This window comes from Puntigrus tetrazona, chromosome 16 (assembly GCF_018831695.1).
Source record: "Puntigrus tetrazona isolate hp1 chromosome 16, ASM1883169v1, whole genome shotgun sequence".
In the NCBI taxonomy this organism is placed as follows: domain Eukaryota; kingdom Metazoa; phylum Chordata; class Actinopteri; order Cypriniformes; family Cyprinidae; genus Puntigrus; species Puntigrus tetrazona.
The window spans coordinates 20,227,379-20,244,326 of NC_056714.1; the positions used below are offsets into that span (position 1 = coordinate 20,227,379).

A 16,948-nucleotide genomic window follows, 5' to 3' on the forward strand; every position below is an offset into this window, starting at 1 on the left:
CGACTGATGGTGGTTTGTACCTATAAAGATAGCTGGCTTGATACCGAATAATCAACTGATAGCTGTAAATGAATAGTAATTACATATTGATCATTAAAGTTAGTTCAAAGTTCATTAATGTTAAAAAAAGCAACTTTAAAATTGAAAAATGTATCCTTAAGTTTTATAATTTACACACTCTAACAAGATACTATTCTTCGTATTTTGTCGATATAGATATAGAATAGATCCTTATAGTAAAGTGTTACTATAATTTCAACAGTCGTGCTTCATAACTATCTACACAAAGGCCACAGTATTGAAATTACATAAATATTTATGTTGTATTTTGCACTGTATAAGAACAGCAGACCCTTCTCTGCAGCTCCAACGACTGACACAGCACGGAAAACTATCGGCGTGGATTTTTGACGGAAACAGATAACAGTTCCAGCAACTATCGGTGCCGATTAATCGACGGTAGACCTCTACAAATAATTCCTTTATTCAGAAAGAAATCGTCTCTATTATGAACGTGTCGTGTCACACGTGCGTGTCCGTCTGACGTTGTTTTGGAGCAGGGCGCAGGAGTCTCCGATGCACTTTCATACTCCACCCCTACTCCGTACAATTACTCCACCTCCTCAGCCGCTCCTGCCCCTTACCCACGAGTTGTCCACGCGCTCTGTGCGGGCTCTCATTGGCCTGGGTGGACGCAAACAGCCCGTGTGTCCTATGAGAGAGACGCGAGTGGGGAGATCCACGAGGAGCATGTGGCTCTCCAGCACTGATGCCCATGTGTGTCCAGCTCGCATCATCAGCGCAGCGGCCGTGTGAACTATATAACCACCCGCTCCCACTCGGTGTTTACTGACAGACCAGAGTCACCAACAAAACGACCAAAACATCTAGTAATAATCAAATTCAGTTACATTAAACAGGAATATAATACGACGTTTAGCGGCGCTATCGGAATCCACGTTCGCACAATTACTAAAACGGCAACATGGGTGTGCTAACAAAGAAACCCAAGACCTTCGAGGTTCAGTTTAGGGACCCGAACAAGAGGGCGTACAGCGGGGGAGATAAAGTGGCGGGGCAGGTGATTGTGGAGGTGGCGGAGGTGGTGCAGGTCTCCGCCGTTAAACTGCTCGGAGTCGGATGCGCCAAGGTCGATTACAATAAAGGAAAGATGCACTGCAGGGATGAGATCGAGTACCTGAAATATGAAGACGTTCTTCACCTCGATCGTCAGCCAACAGGTGAGGCAAAACTCAATCGGTCGTTTACGCGGTGCTTTTTAAGTTGTTTTGCAAAGCTAACTACCTTAAAGATATGTTGAACAAAAATAATTACTTGCTACATTGTAATATATTTACGAAACCTATAGCAAAGTGATAAATAATAACTATATTTCTTCCCCGATGTACCGTTCCGCGTAAAGCGTTCCCCTACGCGCTGTTGCTATAGTAACCACCTCTAAAGCTAGCTAGCGCCTATATGCTAAACTTACTTTATTTGTCATTTAAAAGTTTCAAATCGTAAAAGTACGTATTTAAAACATAATTTGACTCACTGTTGTTCAAGTAGTTTACTCTAATAGTTAATTTAACTTTACATTTCATTTTAGTGTCTAATTGGTGTCATTGTTCTTTTAGAAATTAGTTTGAGGTGGTAAATTTAGAAATGGGGGGTTGGGAGGGGATGAGTGTCAGTTTAAGACTTGTTCATTGAAGAATCTTTAGTAAACTCAACATTCAAAAGACTTGAACATGATTAAATGAGTGAGAATTGAGTGTTTCTCAAAACGCTATCTCTCCTTCACAGATACAGATGGCTCCATCACTCTCAGGCCTGGAAACAGATACGAGTTCATGTTCGGGTTCGAACTTCCACAGGCAGGGTGGGTTTCATTTCAACATTCCCCTTTACATATACTGCATTCAGATAATTTAGCCACAGCTTTAATATAAGATCTACTCCTCCCAAACAGATCACTAGTTTCCTCCTATGTGGGAAAGTTTGGCTCAGTCCAATACTACGTGAAGGCCATCATAGAGAAATCAGGCCATCAGTATGCAGAATGCAAGCGATGTTTCGAGGTGGAGGAACCCATTGACGTCAACACCCAAGAGCTCATGGTGATTAAGTCCAGACAGTTCACATTTCTGTGCAATGGATGCGATTAAAACACGATAGAGTAATTCAGCCCTTTCTGCTTCCTCTCAGGCCCCAGTTACAGGAGCGAAGCAGAAGAAAGTCACCTGCATGTTTATTCCCGATGGCAGCGTGTCTGTGGCGGCTCACATAGGCCGGAAGGGTTACTGTGAAGGGGAAGACATATGCATCGATGCTCAGTTTGAGAACTCCTGCTCTCGGATCGTCGTTCCTAAAGCCGCCATCATTGCTAAGCACATCTACCGGGCGAACGGCCGCATCAAAGAGTTTCATGAGAAGCTCACTTCTGTTAGGGGAGACCACATCATCTCTGGCATGTGTGACGTGTGGCAGGGGAGAGTGCTTCGTGTGCCAAAGATGAAGCCAACCATCCTGGGCTGTGACATTATCCACGTTGATTATTGTCTGAGGGTGAGTCAATTTCTTGATTATCAGTGCAGATGCTTAGGACTCTAGGTTCTAATTGTTCTTCACACTCTTTAAGAGAATTCTTTAAGAACTTTTCACTAAAAATAGATCTACAATCAATGCAAAAACCTTTTTTGGAACCTTAATTTTTAAAGTGCGCATGTCATCTCTTTCTCCCCGGGGTCAGATCTACTTGCATATCCCAGGAAGTGAGAAGCTCATCCTAGATCTTCCTCTGGTCATCGGGACAATCCCCTACAACGGCATGAACAGTCGCACCAGCAGCATGAGCAGCCAAACCGGCAGTGGCACCTCCAGCACCTGCTTGTCACTTCCGTCTTCTCCACCCAGCTACAGCGAGATCTCCCGGGACAACCGCATGGACAGTTCCTTCATCCCTCTCCTGGATGATTACGACGAGGATGACAGTCCTATATTCATGCGCATTCATGCACTCCCCCCTCCCCCAGCATACACCGAGGTACATATAAATAGACATATAAAAACACAGCCTCAACCATAGTTGGGAATGCACTAAGGATTGTGTCTGTCTTTCTTCTGATTACACAGCAAAACTAAGACTGCATGGGAAGTGGGAGTTCTCCTTCAGAACATGCTCTAACAGAAGATCAAATGCGGGGAGATTCAGATTTCGGAACGACGCGGCTGAAGGACCATGCATACTTTACTTCAGAGTTGCGGACTATGAAATGCTATGTCACGCGAGGAACTGGTTGATCGCACGTCGGTGAAGTCGTCTGATGCTGAGCTGTTTCGCTGACGTAAGAACCCACCTCTTGAAAATGACCGTGGATGTCTTCGTGTTTAATTCTGAAGAATCCTCAGCATCTGAGAGTTTTTATATTTACGATTTTGCCATATTGGTACAATATTCTGTCTGCACTTATTTCAAATTGGAAAGTGTTTGCGGTAGAAAAGCCTTCGGGTTAGAGGGACAATATTTTTGTAATGTACAAAAATGTGATGCATTTTTTGAGCGGAAACAATTATGTATCATTTTGAGTTGTTTGCTGAGCTGTTGGTTTGCTGTTAAGTCTAGTATTACAGTCTTTCCTATCAGCATGTGTATTTCTAATTTAATATTGAAATTAGATTATGCATATATAGTAATTATATAGTTCGTTTTTAATAATATATAATTGAGTATTACTGTTAAGTTAATCTCCTTTTAAATTGGAAATTGATTATGTGCTTTTCATACTCTTGATTTTTTTTTTATTTGAACTTTTTTTATTTGAACTTTTAATAAAATTGAATCAACTGTCATTTGTATGAGATCTATCTGTCTGTCTGTCTACTGAATCTGTCTGTATTTTGCATATCTATAATGCGTGTCAAGGAACTAATAAAATGCCTCGAAAGCAACGTAAGTTCTGTCTATCCTGGACCATTACTATTTATTTGAGTACTAAATATAATTACATACATGTAAAATTCCCCAGTTACTGTACTAAGTGTGTTCTGTGAAACATCTGTTGTTTAACATCTGTTGCATTAGCATAGAGTGTAGAGATCTGCACTCCTGGCATAAGGATGAATGTAGAGGAAAGGTTTCATAGCTGGAGACAAAAACACGTAGCACCTGTTGTGTGTATCTGAAGGGAGTATTTTCTGGCTGGAAAATATTCAAGAGCTATTTCCTCATGGTCAAAGCACTTCCATCCTTGGGTGTGTGTTCAGAATAGCATTTCAGTTATGTAAGATCCAATCCAACTGAGCAAAGTGAACATGCTGGTAACTAGGACTTACTCACAAGGCAGATCAGACCATTTACAGTACAGTGCACTTACAGTATTCTGTGCTTATTGTCATATGGATTAACATATGGATACCATATCTCACATTTACTAGTGAAAATGCTTCTATTTAGTATTTTTAAGAGAGTTGTATTCTTAAAAGTGTTGCTAAATGTAATGCAAAAACATTAATAAAAGGCAGAGAATAAAATAATAGGTGAAAAAATGGTCATGCGTGCAGAGATGGAACTGACTCAAGGCCGAGATCAGCAATCCTGGAACCATTAAATCAGACATAAGCAACCTGATGCGGCTGTTTACTCACTGTGCAGCTGTTCCTCCTTATAGCGCTCTCTCAAAAAGGACTGTACCTCTCCTGACCCCCCTCCATCTCGCTCACGTACTCGCTCCATTTCCAGCTCTTGAACTTGAACCTTGCTCCGAAATCCAGAGTTGAATCGCATTCTCTTGATTTTTCTGCACATTGCCGTAAGCTGTCGTGAATTGTGTAATGCCACTGCATGCTGTCGTGTGAGACAAATAGATCACTGCATAGGCCAGAAAAGAAGGCATCTCCAAACATGTGCTGCCATTTATCTCTCTGCATTTGCTGAGCACTTTAAAGTGAAAATGTCAGACAATCATTGATCATAGATTTTCTATATATTTGTGTACATTTCATTGACATTTATGTAAGCTTGTTAAGCTTATTGTGATTAATTCACCCCGAATCTTGCTATTAAAAACAGTTGTCTGTGTGTGTGTTTTTTTCATTTATTTTAATTTCATTTAATTTCATTTTTGCTATAGCCCAGTTATCTTCAGTATCTCCAGAGTAATGTGAGTGGTGCACATGTCGGCCTGCTGACTAATGCTGCTTACCGCCAGGGAATCTATTCTGTGATGGACAGGTATAATATAAGCCTTAACACTTTGAGTCAAAGTTGTTTATTGTCTTTTCTCAACTCTGTTGTAGAAGAAAGAAATAATAGTGTAGGAATGTAGTGATGCAAAACAATCCCATCGGTGAAATATGTTAAATGGATAGTGTATTTATTATTTACTCATTTTTTACTCATCTCATTCCAAAGCTGTATGTACGCATGTCCTTTTTTAATGCGGGATGCAGAAAACTACATATTTTGAAGAATGTTAAAGATTAGTTCCATCATTTATTTTCAAAGACCATACACAGTCTTTGGTTTCAAACATTTTTCAAAATATCTTCTTTCATTTCACAAAAATAGGAAAATTGATTTCCTTGAAAAATACAGACACTGTGCAATCAAAACATTGCTTTGTTTGTTTAAGCATAGCAACATAGGCTGAACCAATGGTGGGAGTTTGGGGCTTAACTATTTGTTCAGGTCGTCAACCAATGGTAGATGGGGGAGGGTTTGGGGAAACCTGATTATTTCTGTTATTGCAAATCTGGTGATTCTAATGTTACTTCACCTTTAACATGGTAACCGGCAAACGCAGGTAATAACTTAAACCCTTCGGTGGGACGGGAGAGGAATCATCCTGTCAAGAATTATTCATACAGGACAGTATGCGTGCTGAGCTGGAACTGCATCAAGGACAACATCAGCAATCCTGGGAGCATCAGATCAGATAATCAGACACCTGATATGGCTGTTTACTCACTGTTGCAGCTGTTTCTTTTCTTAGAGCACTCTCAAAAAGGATCTGAGTCTTTCCTGACCCCCCTCACGTACGCTTTATGTCTCTCTGTTTCCACCGCTTGAACTCTAACCTAGTTTCAGAAAACACCCAAGCAGAGCCGTGTCTCTAGTCTTTGCTTTTTCTGTGAGATTCATTAGGTTTGAGATTCCATTACGAGATATTGCGCATACTGCATACTGTGAGCCATTCGCTCTTTTGAAGAGAAGATTAAACTGAAAATGTCAAACTATTACGCAAAGATGCTATAGTATTAATTATTCCAGCCATCAGCTAATCATTTCCACAATCCAGTTATCTTTGGCTTCTCTACTGTTATGTGAGAGAAGTAGGCCTTTACAGTGTGTCCTGCTGACTAACGTCTGGGCTCAGGGCTCTGCTGTGAATGACAGATGCAGCATGGACCTTGGTATTTGTTTTACACTCTGGCCTAGAATGTGAAGCATTTTGTAAAAGATGATGTCAATGGGATTATTAATAGCATAATGCAGATATTTCATAATAAATACAACATTATTTAGCTCACATGATAAGGATGGATTACTTTATAAACTGCTCAAAATAGTACTTCTAGATCCGAAACCCTAAATCCAAGTACAAGTACACTTTGGACTTGCCATGTGTGTGTGTGTGTGTATATATATATATATATATATATATATATATATATATATATATATATATATATATATATATATATATATATATATATAATGATGCCACAAATCACCTACATCAGCCTTCTTTTAACCAATTGGACTGAAATCATGTTTCAGCCCAAGCTATTTTTAGAGACCAGCGCTCTTTTGTTATTTAGATTCTTTCTAGAGATTCGAATCTTTTGAATCTGTTTAGACTACTAAAAAGAGTTCCTCACATTCGGTGAGTGATTCTGTTATTTAGGGGTTAAAAGGATAGTTCAAAAATTTTTATTATTTCATTAATTACTCACCCTCGTGTTTTTCCAAACCTATAAGACATTCATTCATCTCTGGAACACAAATTAAAATGTTATGTATTTAATCCGAGAGCTTCCTGATCCTCCCAAGGGTCCTTACACGCTCGAGGCCAGAAGGGTACCGAATCATCAAAGTAGTCAATGTGATTCAGTGGTTCAATCGTAATGTTATAAAGTAATTAATGACAAAATTTTCATTTTTGGTCGAACTATCCCTTTAAGGCTAGAAGACAGCGTATATATATTTTTTTCCACACTGTACAACAATTACTATTTTTCATTATTGTAAGGGGTAGGTTCAGGCGTGGGGTATGTGTAGATGTTAATAAAACTTAAAAAAATTATTTAATTGTTTATTTCCGATCGGAGCTGTAATCCATTTCTAGCCGCAACCCTCTTTAGCAAGCTACATCGTAGCTTGGTAGTAGGTTGGACATTTGTTGTAAAAAAATGTGTTTGCCTAATTCACTAATTCACAAACGATTCGTTAATACTGAACCGGTTTTATTATTATTTTAATTTCAATTTCGCAGTGTTGTTTACGAAAATCATTAGATTCAAAAGCTCCGACTCGTTCAGTAAAGGGGCGTGGCCGTTCAGCTGGTTCAACCAATGAAATGTCTGTTCACAAACCACGTTTTAAGGACACTTGACTCTTTGTCGAGTTTAGTTTACTTAAAGTATTCGTCAGAAAACGCCTACGAACGAAACATCACTGATACTTTGAGTGCACTGTAAGTGTCTTTGGATAAAACCGTGTCATGCATGTATGAATGACCGTGCAGATTTACTCTAGACTGAATTTACAATGTTTGGGCAGAGGCCAGTCTATTAAAGGCAAGTGGCCTTTAAAAAGGCTGATCAGGCCATTTAAAGAGCGCCATAATCAACTCATATAATCAAGTTAGTTAGCTTTGCTTTGCTTTGCTCTGCAATGTTCAAACTATAAAAAGGAGAATCTGAGTGTATTCAGATTCATTGAAATTCTTTACTTGTTGGACTACACCAAAACAGTCCAGCATCTGTGTGCAAGAGATCGTCAAGTGCATTTCAATTCAAGATCTCCTTGTTTGGGAGGAAATCTGGATGCTAATAGCAGTGGCTGGCCTGTTTTATCTTAGAATCAGGTTTCTGTGACCTTTGCATCAGTAACAGGCTCATCCAGGGCTAATATTGAGTCGAATGCTGACTCACTTTTCTGTTTTCTGGCCAGTGCATCTGTTTGACAATCTCCTTAGGATGGTTTTTCTGTATGCAACATACTGTATATTTGTGAATGCAACACAAGAGCTGTTCTGTTTAATGAATTGCCTGAAACACGTTAGAAGTATATTTGTAGCTGTGAGCGGATCCTCATAATCTCAGTTCATATCCTCGTTCATATGAGATGAGTGGTGATGTGAACGTGAATAAAGCTTTTACCATGCAGATTGTCCTACAGTCTAAGTCCTCAAGTGTCAAAAAGACTCTTGTATCTGGAATAAGTGTGTGTGTGTGTTTGGACCAAGTGTTCTTTGTATAAAACTCAATTATTCACCCGGGCAGTGGAGATTGTTATGTAGCGTGCTTACAATGCTTTTGTTTTTTAGCACACGGCCATCTAGACAGAGCTCTGCATCCTAATTTCCATAACTGAAGGACAGAAGACATCTCCTGGCCTCCTTAGCTGGAATATTTGCCTGGTAAGTGCGTGTCTTTGCTTTTCTTTACTTCAGCTTAAAAGGATCCTCAGGGTATTCACCAGGGCTAGATGGAAATTCGATTGGAAATGTGCAGAATGAGTTCATACATGGGTCAAAGATGAAAAGTAATAAGCGTAATACTGCTTTAAAGTGTTGTTGTTGTTGTTCCTAAAAAGGTTGTGTTCTTCAATTAATTGTTATTTTGTTTTTAAATATTTTAAAATAAATATTTTTCCCCCGATTTATTAAATTTACCCATTAAAATGTAATTTAGTGTAACAATCTTATTAGGCATATTTACAACAAAAACAACAAAAAATATTTATTCCACATTAAAAGATGAATTATGTTTACCGCAAAAACTAGTTGTCATTTTACATTTTCTAAATTTGCCATAGGATTTTCCTATTTGTCAGATTGGTCCCATTTCCATTTTGTAAGATTTTGTTTTAATAAAATTTTAACATGTTTCCTTATTCTTTTATATATTTCAACATGCACAAGCATGTTGTTTGAATTTTCTCAGAAATAGTGTTACACTCAATGTAAATGTAACATTATTTCAGCCAAATTTAAATGTTTTTAAATAAAAATGATTGAAAATGATTGATTAACATATAAAAACAAATAAAAATCCTGTCATCATTTACTCTTGAGTAGTTCCAAATCTGTATGTATTGTTTGGTTCTGTCGAACACAAAGGAAAATATTTTGAAAATATAAATATTTTGAATATTTTGTAACCAGGCTGTTTTGGTCACCACTGACATATATAGTGTGAAAAAACTATAGGAGTCAATGGTTACCCAAAACAGTATGATTACAAACTGACTACAAGCATTTTCTGAAATTAAATTATCCCTCAGGCTGTCCAAGACGTAGATTAATTTGTTTCTTGATCAGAAGAGACTCAGAAAGTCTGCAGTGTTACTGCAGAAGTGCTCTGTAGTGTTACATCTGTTGCTCACCAGTGGTTCCTCTGTAGCGAATGGGTGCCGTCAAAATGAGAGATCAAACAGCTGACAAAAACACCACAAGTATTTCACACACCAGTCCACCAATTAAGTTCTTGTGAAGTGAAAAGGGCTGTGCTTGTAATAACTATTGCTTTGTGCACTAAAAAAAATCATGAGAGATATTTACGAGCGGAAGTTCTTCTCACATTAGTCAAAGTATTTCATGAACACACGCGTTAAGCATTGAGAACTCATAAGCGTTTAAGTTCCGCAGAAATCTGCTGAGGTTTTTGAGAAATGTGAGTTTTGTGCAGACAGATTGCGTCTAGGCCTGGTAATCACTTCTCTTCTGCTGTGGGAGTTCAGGGTCTGGCTGCAGACGTGCACACCTGCTGTTCGGGAGGTCATATGCGCTCCCTACAGAGGAAATGGATCCCTTTATCCGTTAAGCATGTTTTATTCGATTTTTGTTTTAACTCTGTGAGAAAACTTTTTTTTTATTCAGTCAACTCTTTTGAAGAGATTTTGAACAGAGTTGAATACAGTTTTGGAATTTCTAGCAAAAATAAATTGTAAAAACATAATATTTCTCGCCATGAAAATAGCTTGAAATAAGCTTGAATGGCATTAAACACAAACAAACAACAACCAGAAGATTTGGAAAGCTACGTGGATATTGCTGACAAAAAAAACAAGCAAAAAAACGAGCAAATATTTTTACGATGTAGTATATATGGGATTTTTAGCTTGAAATTTCTCTGCAAGCATGCCGAACATAGACATATTATTCAATGGATGTATTGTAGTTCTCTGTAAAGGAAAATATCATTTAAAAATAAATCAGAATATATTACACATTTTTTGATTTCTGAATATCAGCCTGTTTGCATGTCCCCAGTCACCACTGTTACATTTTATTAAAACCTTAAATTGAATGATTAAAACATAGCACACTGATGTCTGATTTGTGTCCATTGTGTTCTCAGTAGTTCTTTGTTATAAAAGCATGCAAATGTGGTGCGATTCATTAACATTTAAGATATATTCAAATATGATACATATTAATATTTAAACAACTGGTACACTGTGAGGCTGTAGACATATATTAATGACTATGAAAAACAGATTTAGAATCAGCCATTAGACAGTTTGTATTGTTTTTGACCACTGAAGTTTGCCCCCTTATGATGGTCCCTAAATTGTCTTCTAAAAATGTCACTATTTCCTTAAAATACAAAGGCTGTACATTATTATTGACGTTTGTCTTTAACTCTGAGCTCAACAGCGTGACTAGTCTAATATCAGGATATCTTTAAATTAATTGAATGTATTAAATTATAAACGTATTAATAAAATACATATCTCCTGATAGCTGGCGTCGAGTGTGAGTATATATCACTGCAGCAGCTTCGGTTGACTGCTCTTATGTCAGTCATCTCCGGCTGCCGTAATCTTCCACTGGAGATGAACTGCTATCCGCTTCCTTGAATAAAAGCCCAGGCTTATTCCTGGAAGGATTCCTCTGCCTGTCCTCTGTAAAGCACGCCTGAGTCAGCTACTAAATTCATCTTCAGCAAATTTGCCCGACCGGTGGAGTGTTCTCGAGATGAAGAGTCACGTCAAGAACAATTCTTTCCCCTCTGTTGATCATTTGCTCAAAAGAACATGACATTTTCTTACTGTTTGGATTCTTTTCAGCTGCATCTGGTCAAATGACATTCCAGAGACGCGAAAGAAAGATTCGTACACGTCAGATCTGAGATTCAACCAATCCAAGGACATTTACTGCTATACCTTAATTCACACACACACTTAATAAAAATAATATATATATTTGACATTACAAACATATTTTATATAGTTATAATTACAGTAATTATTTATATATGTATATATATATATATATATATATATATATATATATATATATATATATATATATAACGATATATAACTCAGATTATCCCATTTTTATGCAAGAAAGTGTAGGTTTATTTCAAGAAATAATCCAATTTTATTATTTCAAGATGCAGATATTATGCTATTCGCAAGTGCTCAATTTTTTACACCTTAATAATATTGCCGTTCCCAAATATGTGTGTTTATTGGTGTGTATACTGATCAGAAACATAAGGAGGCCAACACAATAAAATTGAAATGATTGTGCCACAAGTACTTTAATGTAGTATCACACCTCCTGCAGGCCACATGACAGAACTGCTCATCTATCTATGAGAAAAAGTCATGACACAGTGCGACTTCATTACATAAAATGCCAGTAACATTAATATTTATACATGACTTAAAACTTTACAAAATATTATGTGATTAACATCCACAATAGAACAATCTACATTTACCGGCCTTTTTTCACAAATCTAAGATGTATAAAAACTGTTTAGATAAATACAACCGTCTAAAACTTGTACTAAAACAGGTATGAAAACGATTCTCCAGTTAAAAAACGATTATTTACAAAGCTCTGAGAAGGTATAGCTGCATCAAGAGAGAAGTTTGTGCCTCGATGTCCTCTAGCCCGTAACCCTCGGATTCAAACCTTCTTTGTCAGCAATCAGCCGCCCTGCCAACCGATGGGATGAGAGGAAATCCACTGCATACAGATTTTAACATCAGCTGCCAAACATAATGATCCAAGCTAGAAAGGTCCTGAGGGACAGACCCAGTTCCAGAGACACTCGCCGGACGGAGGAGGGCGCTATGGAGCCGCCGTCGCCTGCTTCAGTAAATGGCTTCATCTATATTATCATCACTGTCTCCTCCAAACTCCTCTCCATTGTCAAAGTAGGACATGATGTAATCGGTTTCCTGTTACACACACATACATAGGATTAACTGGCTAAAACCTATATCGAATGTTGGTTAAATACAGGTTCACCTCAATCAATAGCATTTGCGATATAATATTGAATGCCATGCAATTTCAGTGCATCCTTTGTAAAAGGTCAAAATCAAGGTTATCCTGAGGAAGTAAATGGGAGGGTTTTAAAGCAGAAATCTGAAGCTTATGAGTTTATAAAAGCACACAGATCTTTTGTTTAACAATTGTATAATAACAATTGCAGTATATTAAACTATTGAGTATTTAAATATTTGTTAATTTACGTTTATTGTAAGAGTCTCTCTGTACCCGAGATTTGACCCCTTTTTTGGTAAATAAAAGGAGGGACGCGTCGAAACAATGCATTTTCCACATATGCAGCCAAACTAATATTTAAACTAAAACGTGTTATTTAAAATAAAGCTGAAATAAAATATGATGAAATGTGGCCTTGGCAACTAACTGTAATAAAATACGTTAATAAGTAACTTAAGTGCTAAAATTGCTACAACTTTATGTATGCAAATTGTAGTAAAAAAAAATATTGTTGCTTCTATACAATATTAAAATCTAAAAAATACTAAAATTACACTGCTGCTAGTCGAGGCTTTTTGGTATTAAACCTAAAATATTACTTTAAGCTCAAATCAACTGGGCTTATTAAATACATTAAAATGATACATTTATTGAACTTTTTTCCATTTCTTAATTTTTTCTGTTGATCTTGATCAAACATACTGACTTAATACCACAACAGTATAAAATAACTTACATCCTCAAATTCCTCCTCATCATACTCTTCCTCTCCCTCAGCCTCTTCCTCCTCTGGCTTCTTTTTCTCTCCCTCCTCTTCGTCCGAACTCCTGTCTTCCTCTTTCTGCTCCAGAGTCTGAATAAAAACACACATTCTGTTCACGCGCGCATTACATCTGCGAACGCGCGATAAAGTAGATTCAAACTTTTGCACATTTGCGCACCTCCAGTTTGTGTATGATCTCCTCTTTGTCCACTCGTGGCTGTTTGGGCCGTTTGGGAACAGCTTGGCTTTCTGCAACAATATGAGCGCAAACCGTGTTTGACTGTGGAAATGACATCAGCGACATCATCCCATAATAACATCAACTCATTGATCACAGCTCTTCTGACAAAAGACACTAAAAATAGTCTCGTGTCTCTCCTCTCTTGGTGACAGACGCTCTTCAAGCCTAAACCTTCATGCCGCTCTCATCTCCTCTTTCTCTCCATTCTTTCATTTCGGAGATGTGTGTGCAGCGCAGCTGAGAGCCGTCTCTCTGATTTCCCCAGAGACGCCGATGAGTCAGAGAGCGAAGCGCAGACCTGCCGGTTCGGCTCATCTTTACACACTCATTCATGAGCACATCAGCCTCACCTGCTCCCTTATCTGGGCTTTAAAAAGCACATTTACAAACGCATGCTTCCTGGACTGGGCGTCTTCCGCTCGACTGTAGCAGAACACAATGTCCAGTACTAGAGAGTATGAGCCAGTTAACGGCGACGGACACACTCACTGTCTCTCAGGGGTCTCTTTTCTCTCAAGCGCAGCTCCTTCGGAAAACGCTTCCAATCTAAAACACACACACATAGATGTAGAGGATCACACAAGTGTGCGGCGATGCAACTGAATCAAGTGCTGATATTGTTAAAAAAAATTGTTAACTGAAATTGTTGAAAAAAAAATTATTAGATAAAAAACTAAATGAAATGTATATATTGTTGACTAACTGACATAAGATCAAGTTGTAAAATTAATAGCTAAAAATCATAAATTTAAGAACTGAATTAATCTACTTATAGACACTGTTAAAATAAAAATATATTTAAATATATTTTTACTTAATTCTTCAGTTTATAATAATATAAAAATATTTATAATATTTATATAATATTTAAAATATTTATAACATATTAATAATTGTAATAAAAACAATGTAATAAAACGTTTAATAAATTGTGTATTATATGATTGTATTCATAAATACAAAGTAAAAAAATTGCATACAACTATACACAGAAAAGGTTAGTAAATTTAAATACAAGCATGCAGTTTATATCTTGTGACTATATTATTAAAACTTTGTGCAATTTAAGCACATAAATGCGCAATTATTAAAACAAAATAAACGAAAACCGTTAAATATAAATTTAAAATATAATTCAAAACTATAATAAACATATTTATAATGACTGTAATAAAGCTATGGCAAAGCTATAATAAGTAATAGCATATAATTAATGCTAAAATAGCACCGAAGTGAATGGCTTGTGATAAATCACTCACCTGGCTTCCATTCCAAACTGCTTTCAGAGGTTTCAGTTTTCTGGTATTTGTCAGAGTAACGCTCCACATCTGTCGACAGGACAAAATAACTTCAAAATGGTAATAACACACCGCTCCAGAAAGGGGTCTTTACACTTACTGTGGACATTTACCATGAAATGTAACTGGTATAGACCAGTTTAGGTACTGGGAAAAAATTCAATTCAGTAGGTTTTTTTTAATCTTTTATCTGTGTAAATAAGGAAAATGTAATACATTTTGAAAAATGTTACAAATTAGCACAGTCTGAAACTCTGAATACAAATATAGGTCTTCCTAAAGTCTGCATGGCAAGGAAATGCAGGGCGTCTTCCGATCTGACCTTTCTTGGGTGCAGCTGGACGGATGTAAAAGGGGAGCGTCTTCATGGCTCCTCTGAACTCCTGTTTGAGTGCCAGCATGTACTCGGCCTCCTCGCCCGCCTGCAGGGGCACCGGCTTCTGATCCAAAGGCTGAAACATCAAACAGAAGTGAGGAGGCACGGCTCACACACATCTGTCTAGTATCAGGGGTCAAACAAGCACCTGCCGGGACGGTTAACTCTCCGTCCATCCATACACATAAATCAGTTATATAAGCGATATCTAGTAATGCTATAATTAAGTAATGTTTTAATTACGTTTCACTTATATCTAACAACCATTTCTGTCAATGATCAACAGTATTTTATCATTTTAAACTACACTTATGTTTGTAAATAAGTTTTGATGACTCAAAGAGTAGAGCATGACACCTGCGTTAGATTCTCGGGTAATACAAGTGCAATGAATACTACGTAAACTGCTAGGATAAAATCGTCTGACAAATGCATTTAATATAATGAGTATTTATTCTATCTCGAAACACTCACAGGGAATAGAGGGGTCGGCTGGACGGAGGATGGCGGGAGATTTTCTCCTTTACCGATTCCAACAATCTCCACAGAGAAAGTAAGCTGCCCTCTGCCCCTTCCTGCCATTATCTGAGACACAATCACCACACATCACATTATTAACCATACAGCTGGTATAAGGTTAGCCTATTTATTTCATTTCTTTTGCTGTAAAAATACCAAACTAATGTAAATATTTCGTATAGTATATATACTACTTATATATATATATATATATATATATATATATATATATATATATATATATATATATATATATATATATATATATATAAAAGACCGAAATGTAATGTTTAAACGCCTCGCTCACTCACAGACAAAAATGCGATGAAATCCCTCTTTATTTATAACTTCTTTTCATTGTGCAAAGCATTTATTAGATAATCCGTAAATATTGCAGGAAGTTGTTTTTCATGGAGATTGGAGATTTATTGATGTAGAACGGAGCAGTAGAATCACCCGCCAAACAGCTGCATGTTTGTTTTGGGCCGCTGCGGAAAATGTTCCTGCCAGAAACCAGCGCGCGTTCACTTATGGTTCCGCTTCTATCTGCCGGTAAATTAAATTAACACTAATCAGAATGAGTCATGCAGAACGAACAACTCAATTAAAAAAAAAACATTTGAACAGCGCTGATGGAGGATCAAATGCGAAGCCATGTGTTTATTTTTCGTCTGCATTATGTTCCAAAAGTTGACTGTCATAACAACGTTTTGTCATGATTTAATATATTTTATGCCTTTCAATTATATTGCTATAAATATTACTTTTCATCCTTGTTCTATCGCCCGCTTCCCATCACAAACAATCATATGTACAAAACAACATAAGTATAAGAATTATTAGTAATTATTACTTAATACTTTGAAACTATGGTTATCTAAAAAAACAAAAAAGATTGAATTATGCGCGTGAAAAGCTGTTTATTTATTTTTTTTATAATGTACAACAATTGTGCCTTATAGTAAAGTTTTGTTAGTGTACTTTGCTGCCAGGGACACAAAAGTGTTGAGGAAAAGCAGTCTTGTCATTAAATATGAGGCATGTGATGTGTAAAGAAAAATTAGGTTAAATATTTGATTGCGCATCAAAAAAAAAAAAAAAAAAAATTAAATTTGTTTATTTATTAGAACACACATCATTTAGCTATGAAAATCCCTTCATTAAACAAATTTAAATTGAATTTTAGAATGGCATGTGAAAATGTTCATGACATTAAAGAAAAATGTGTTGCATGTGAAAAGCGTAATTAACTAATGGGAGAGAAAAAAAACCCCA

General features: G+C 36.9%; 2 protein-coding genes and 1 long non-coding RNA gene across 4 annotated transcripts; 2 read left to right on the top strand and 1 right to left on the bottom strand.

The window, feature by feature from the left end:
* Positions 1 to 124: 124 nt before the first annotated feature.
* Positions 125 to 3,951, top strand: txnipb (thioredoxin interacting protein b). Its single transcript, XM_043261525.1, has 6 exons — positions 125 to 1,241; positions 1,807 to 1,882; positions 1,973 to 2,120; positions 2,209 to 2,568; positions 2,753 to 3,046; positions 3,136 to 3,951. The coding sequence occupies exons 1-6, from the start codon at positions 986 to 988 to the stop codon at positions 3,142 to 3,144; spliced, it is 1,143 nt and encodes a 380-aa protein (XP_043117460.1). The 5' UTR covers positions 125 to 985; the 3' UTR covers positions 3,145 to 3,951.
* A 3,668-nt stretch (positions 3,952 to 7,619) lies between these two features.
* Positions 7,620 to 15,166, top strand: LOC122359979. Of its 2 annotated transcripts, none has more exons than XR_006252749.1 (3): positions 7,620 to 7,697; positions 8,553 to 8,645; positions 15,049 to 15,166. It is a non-coding gene; the product is annotated as an uncharacterized LOC122359979 (long non-coding RNA). The 2 variants fall into 2 exon arrangements; XR_006252748.1 differs by lacking the exon at positions 15,049 to 15,166 and adding an exon at positions 9,916 to 10,480.
* polr3glb (RNA polymerase III subunit GL b) lies at positions 11,754 to 16,187 on the bottom strand. Its single transcript, XM_043260246.1, has 8 exons — positions 15,985 to 16,187; positions 15,629 to 15,739; positions 15,101 to 15,230; positions 14,740 to 14,808; positions 13,970 to 14,026; positions 13,418 to 13,488; positions 13,213 to 13,329; positions 11,754 to 12,427 (listed from the first exon to the last, which is right to left on the bottom strand). The coding sequence occupies exons 2-8, from the start codon at positions 15,734 to 15,736 to the stop codon at positions 12,341 to 12,343; spliced, it is 639 nt and encodes a 212-aa protein (XP_043116181.1). The 5' UTR covers positions 15,737 to 15,739; positions 15,985 to 16,187; the 3' UTR covers positions 11,754 to 12,340.
* Positions 16,188 to 16,948: the final 761 nt, after the last annotated feature.

What these genes read in the sequence shown, in the direction of transcription:
- txnipb (XM_043261525.1), top strand. Translation starts at nt 986, where the DNA reads ATGGGTGTGCTAACAAAGAAACCCAAGACCTTCGAGGTTCAGTTTAGG. An exon ending in TTCGAACTTCCACAGGCAGG is followed by an intron (nt 1,883 to 1,972) that starts GTGGGTTTCATT and finishes CCTCCCAAACAG; the next exon opens with ATCACTAGTTTCCTCCTATG. An exon ending in TCAACACCCAAGAGCTCATG is followed by an intron (nt 2,121 to 2,208) that starts GTGATTAAGTCC and finishes GCTTCCTCTCAG; the next exon opens with GCCCCAGTTACAGGAGCGAA.
- polr3glb (XM_043260246.1), bottom strand. Translation starts at nt 15,736, where the DNA reads ATGGCAGGAAGGGGCAGAGGGCAGCTTACTTTCTCTGTGGAGATTGTT. An exon ending in AGCCGACCCCTCTATTCCCT is followed by an intron (nt 15,231 to 15,628) that starts GTGAGTGTTTCG and finishes TTGATGTTTCAG; the next exon opens with CCTTTGGATCAGAAGCCGGT. An exon ending in CAGTTTGGAATGGAAGCCAG is followed by an intron (nt 14,027 to 14,739) that starts GTGAGTGATTTA and finishes TGTGTGTTTTAG; the next exon opens with ATTGGAAGCGTTTTCCGAAG.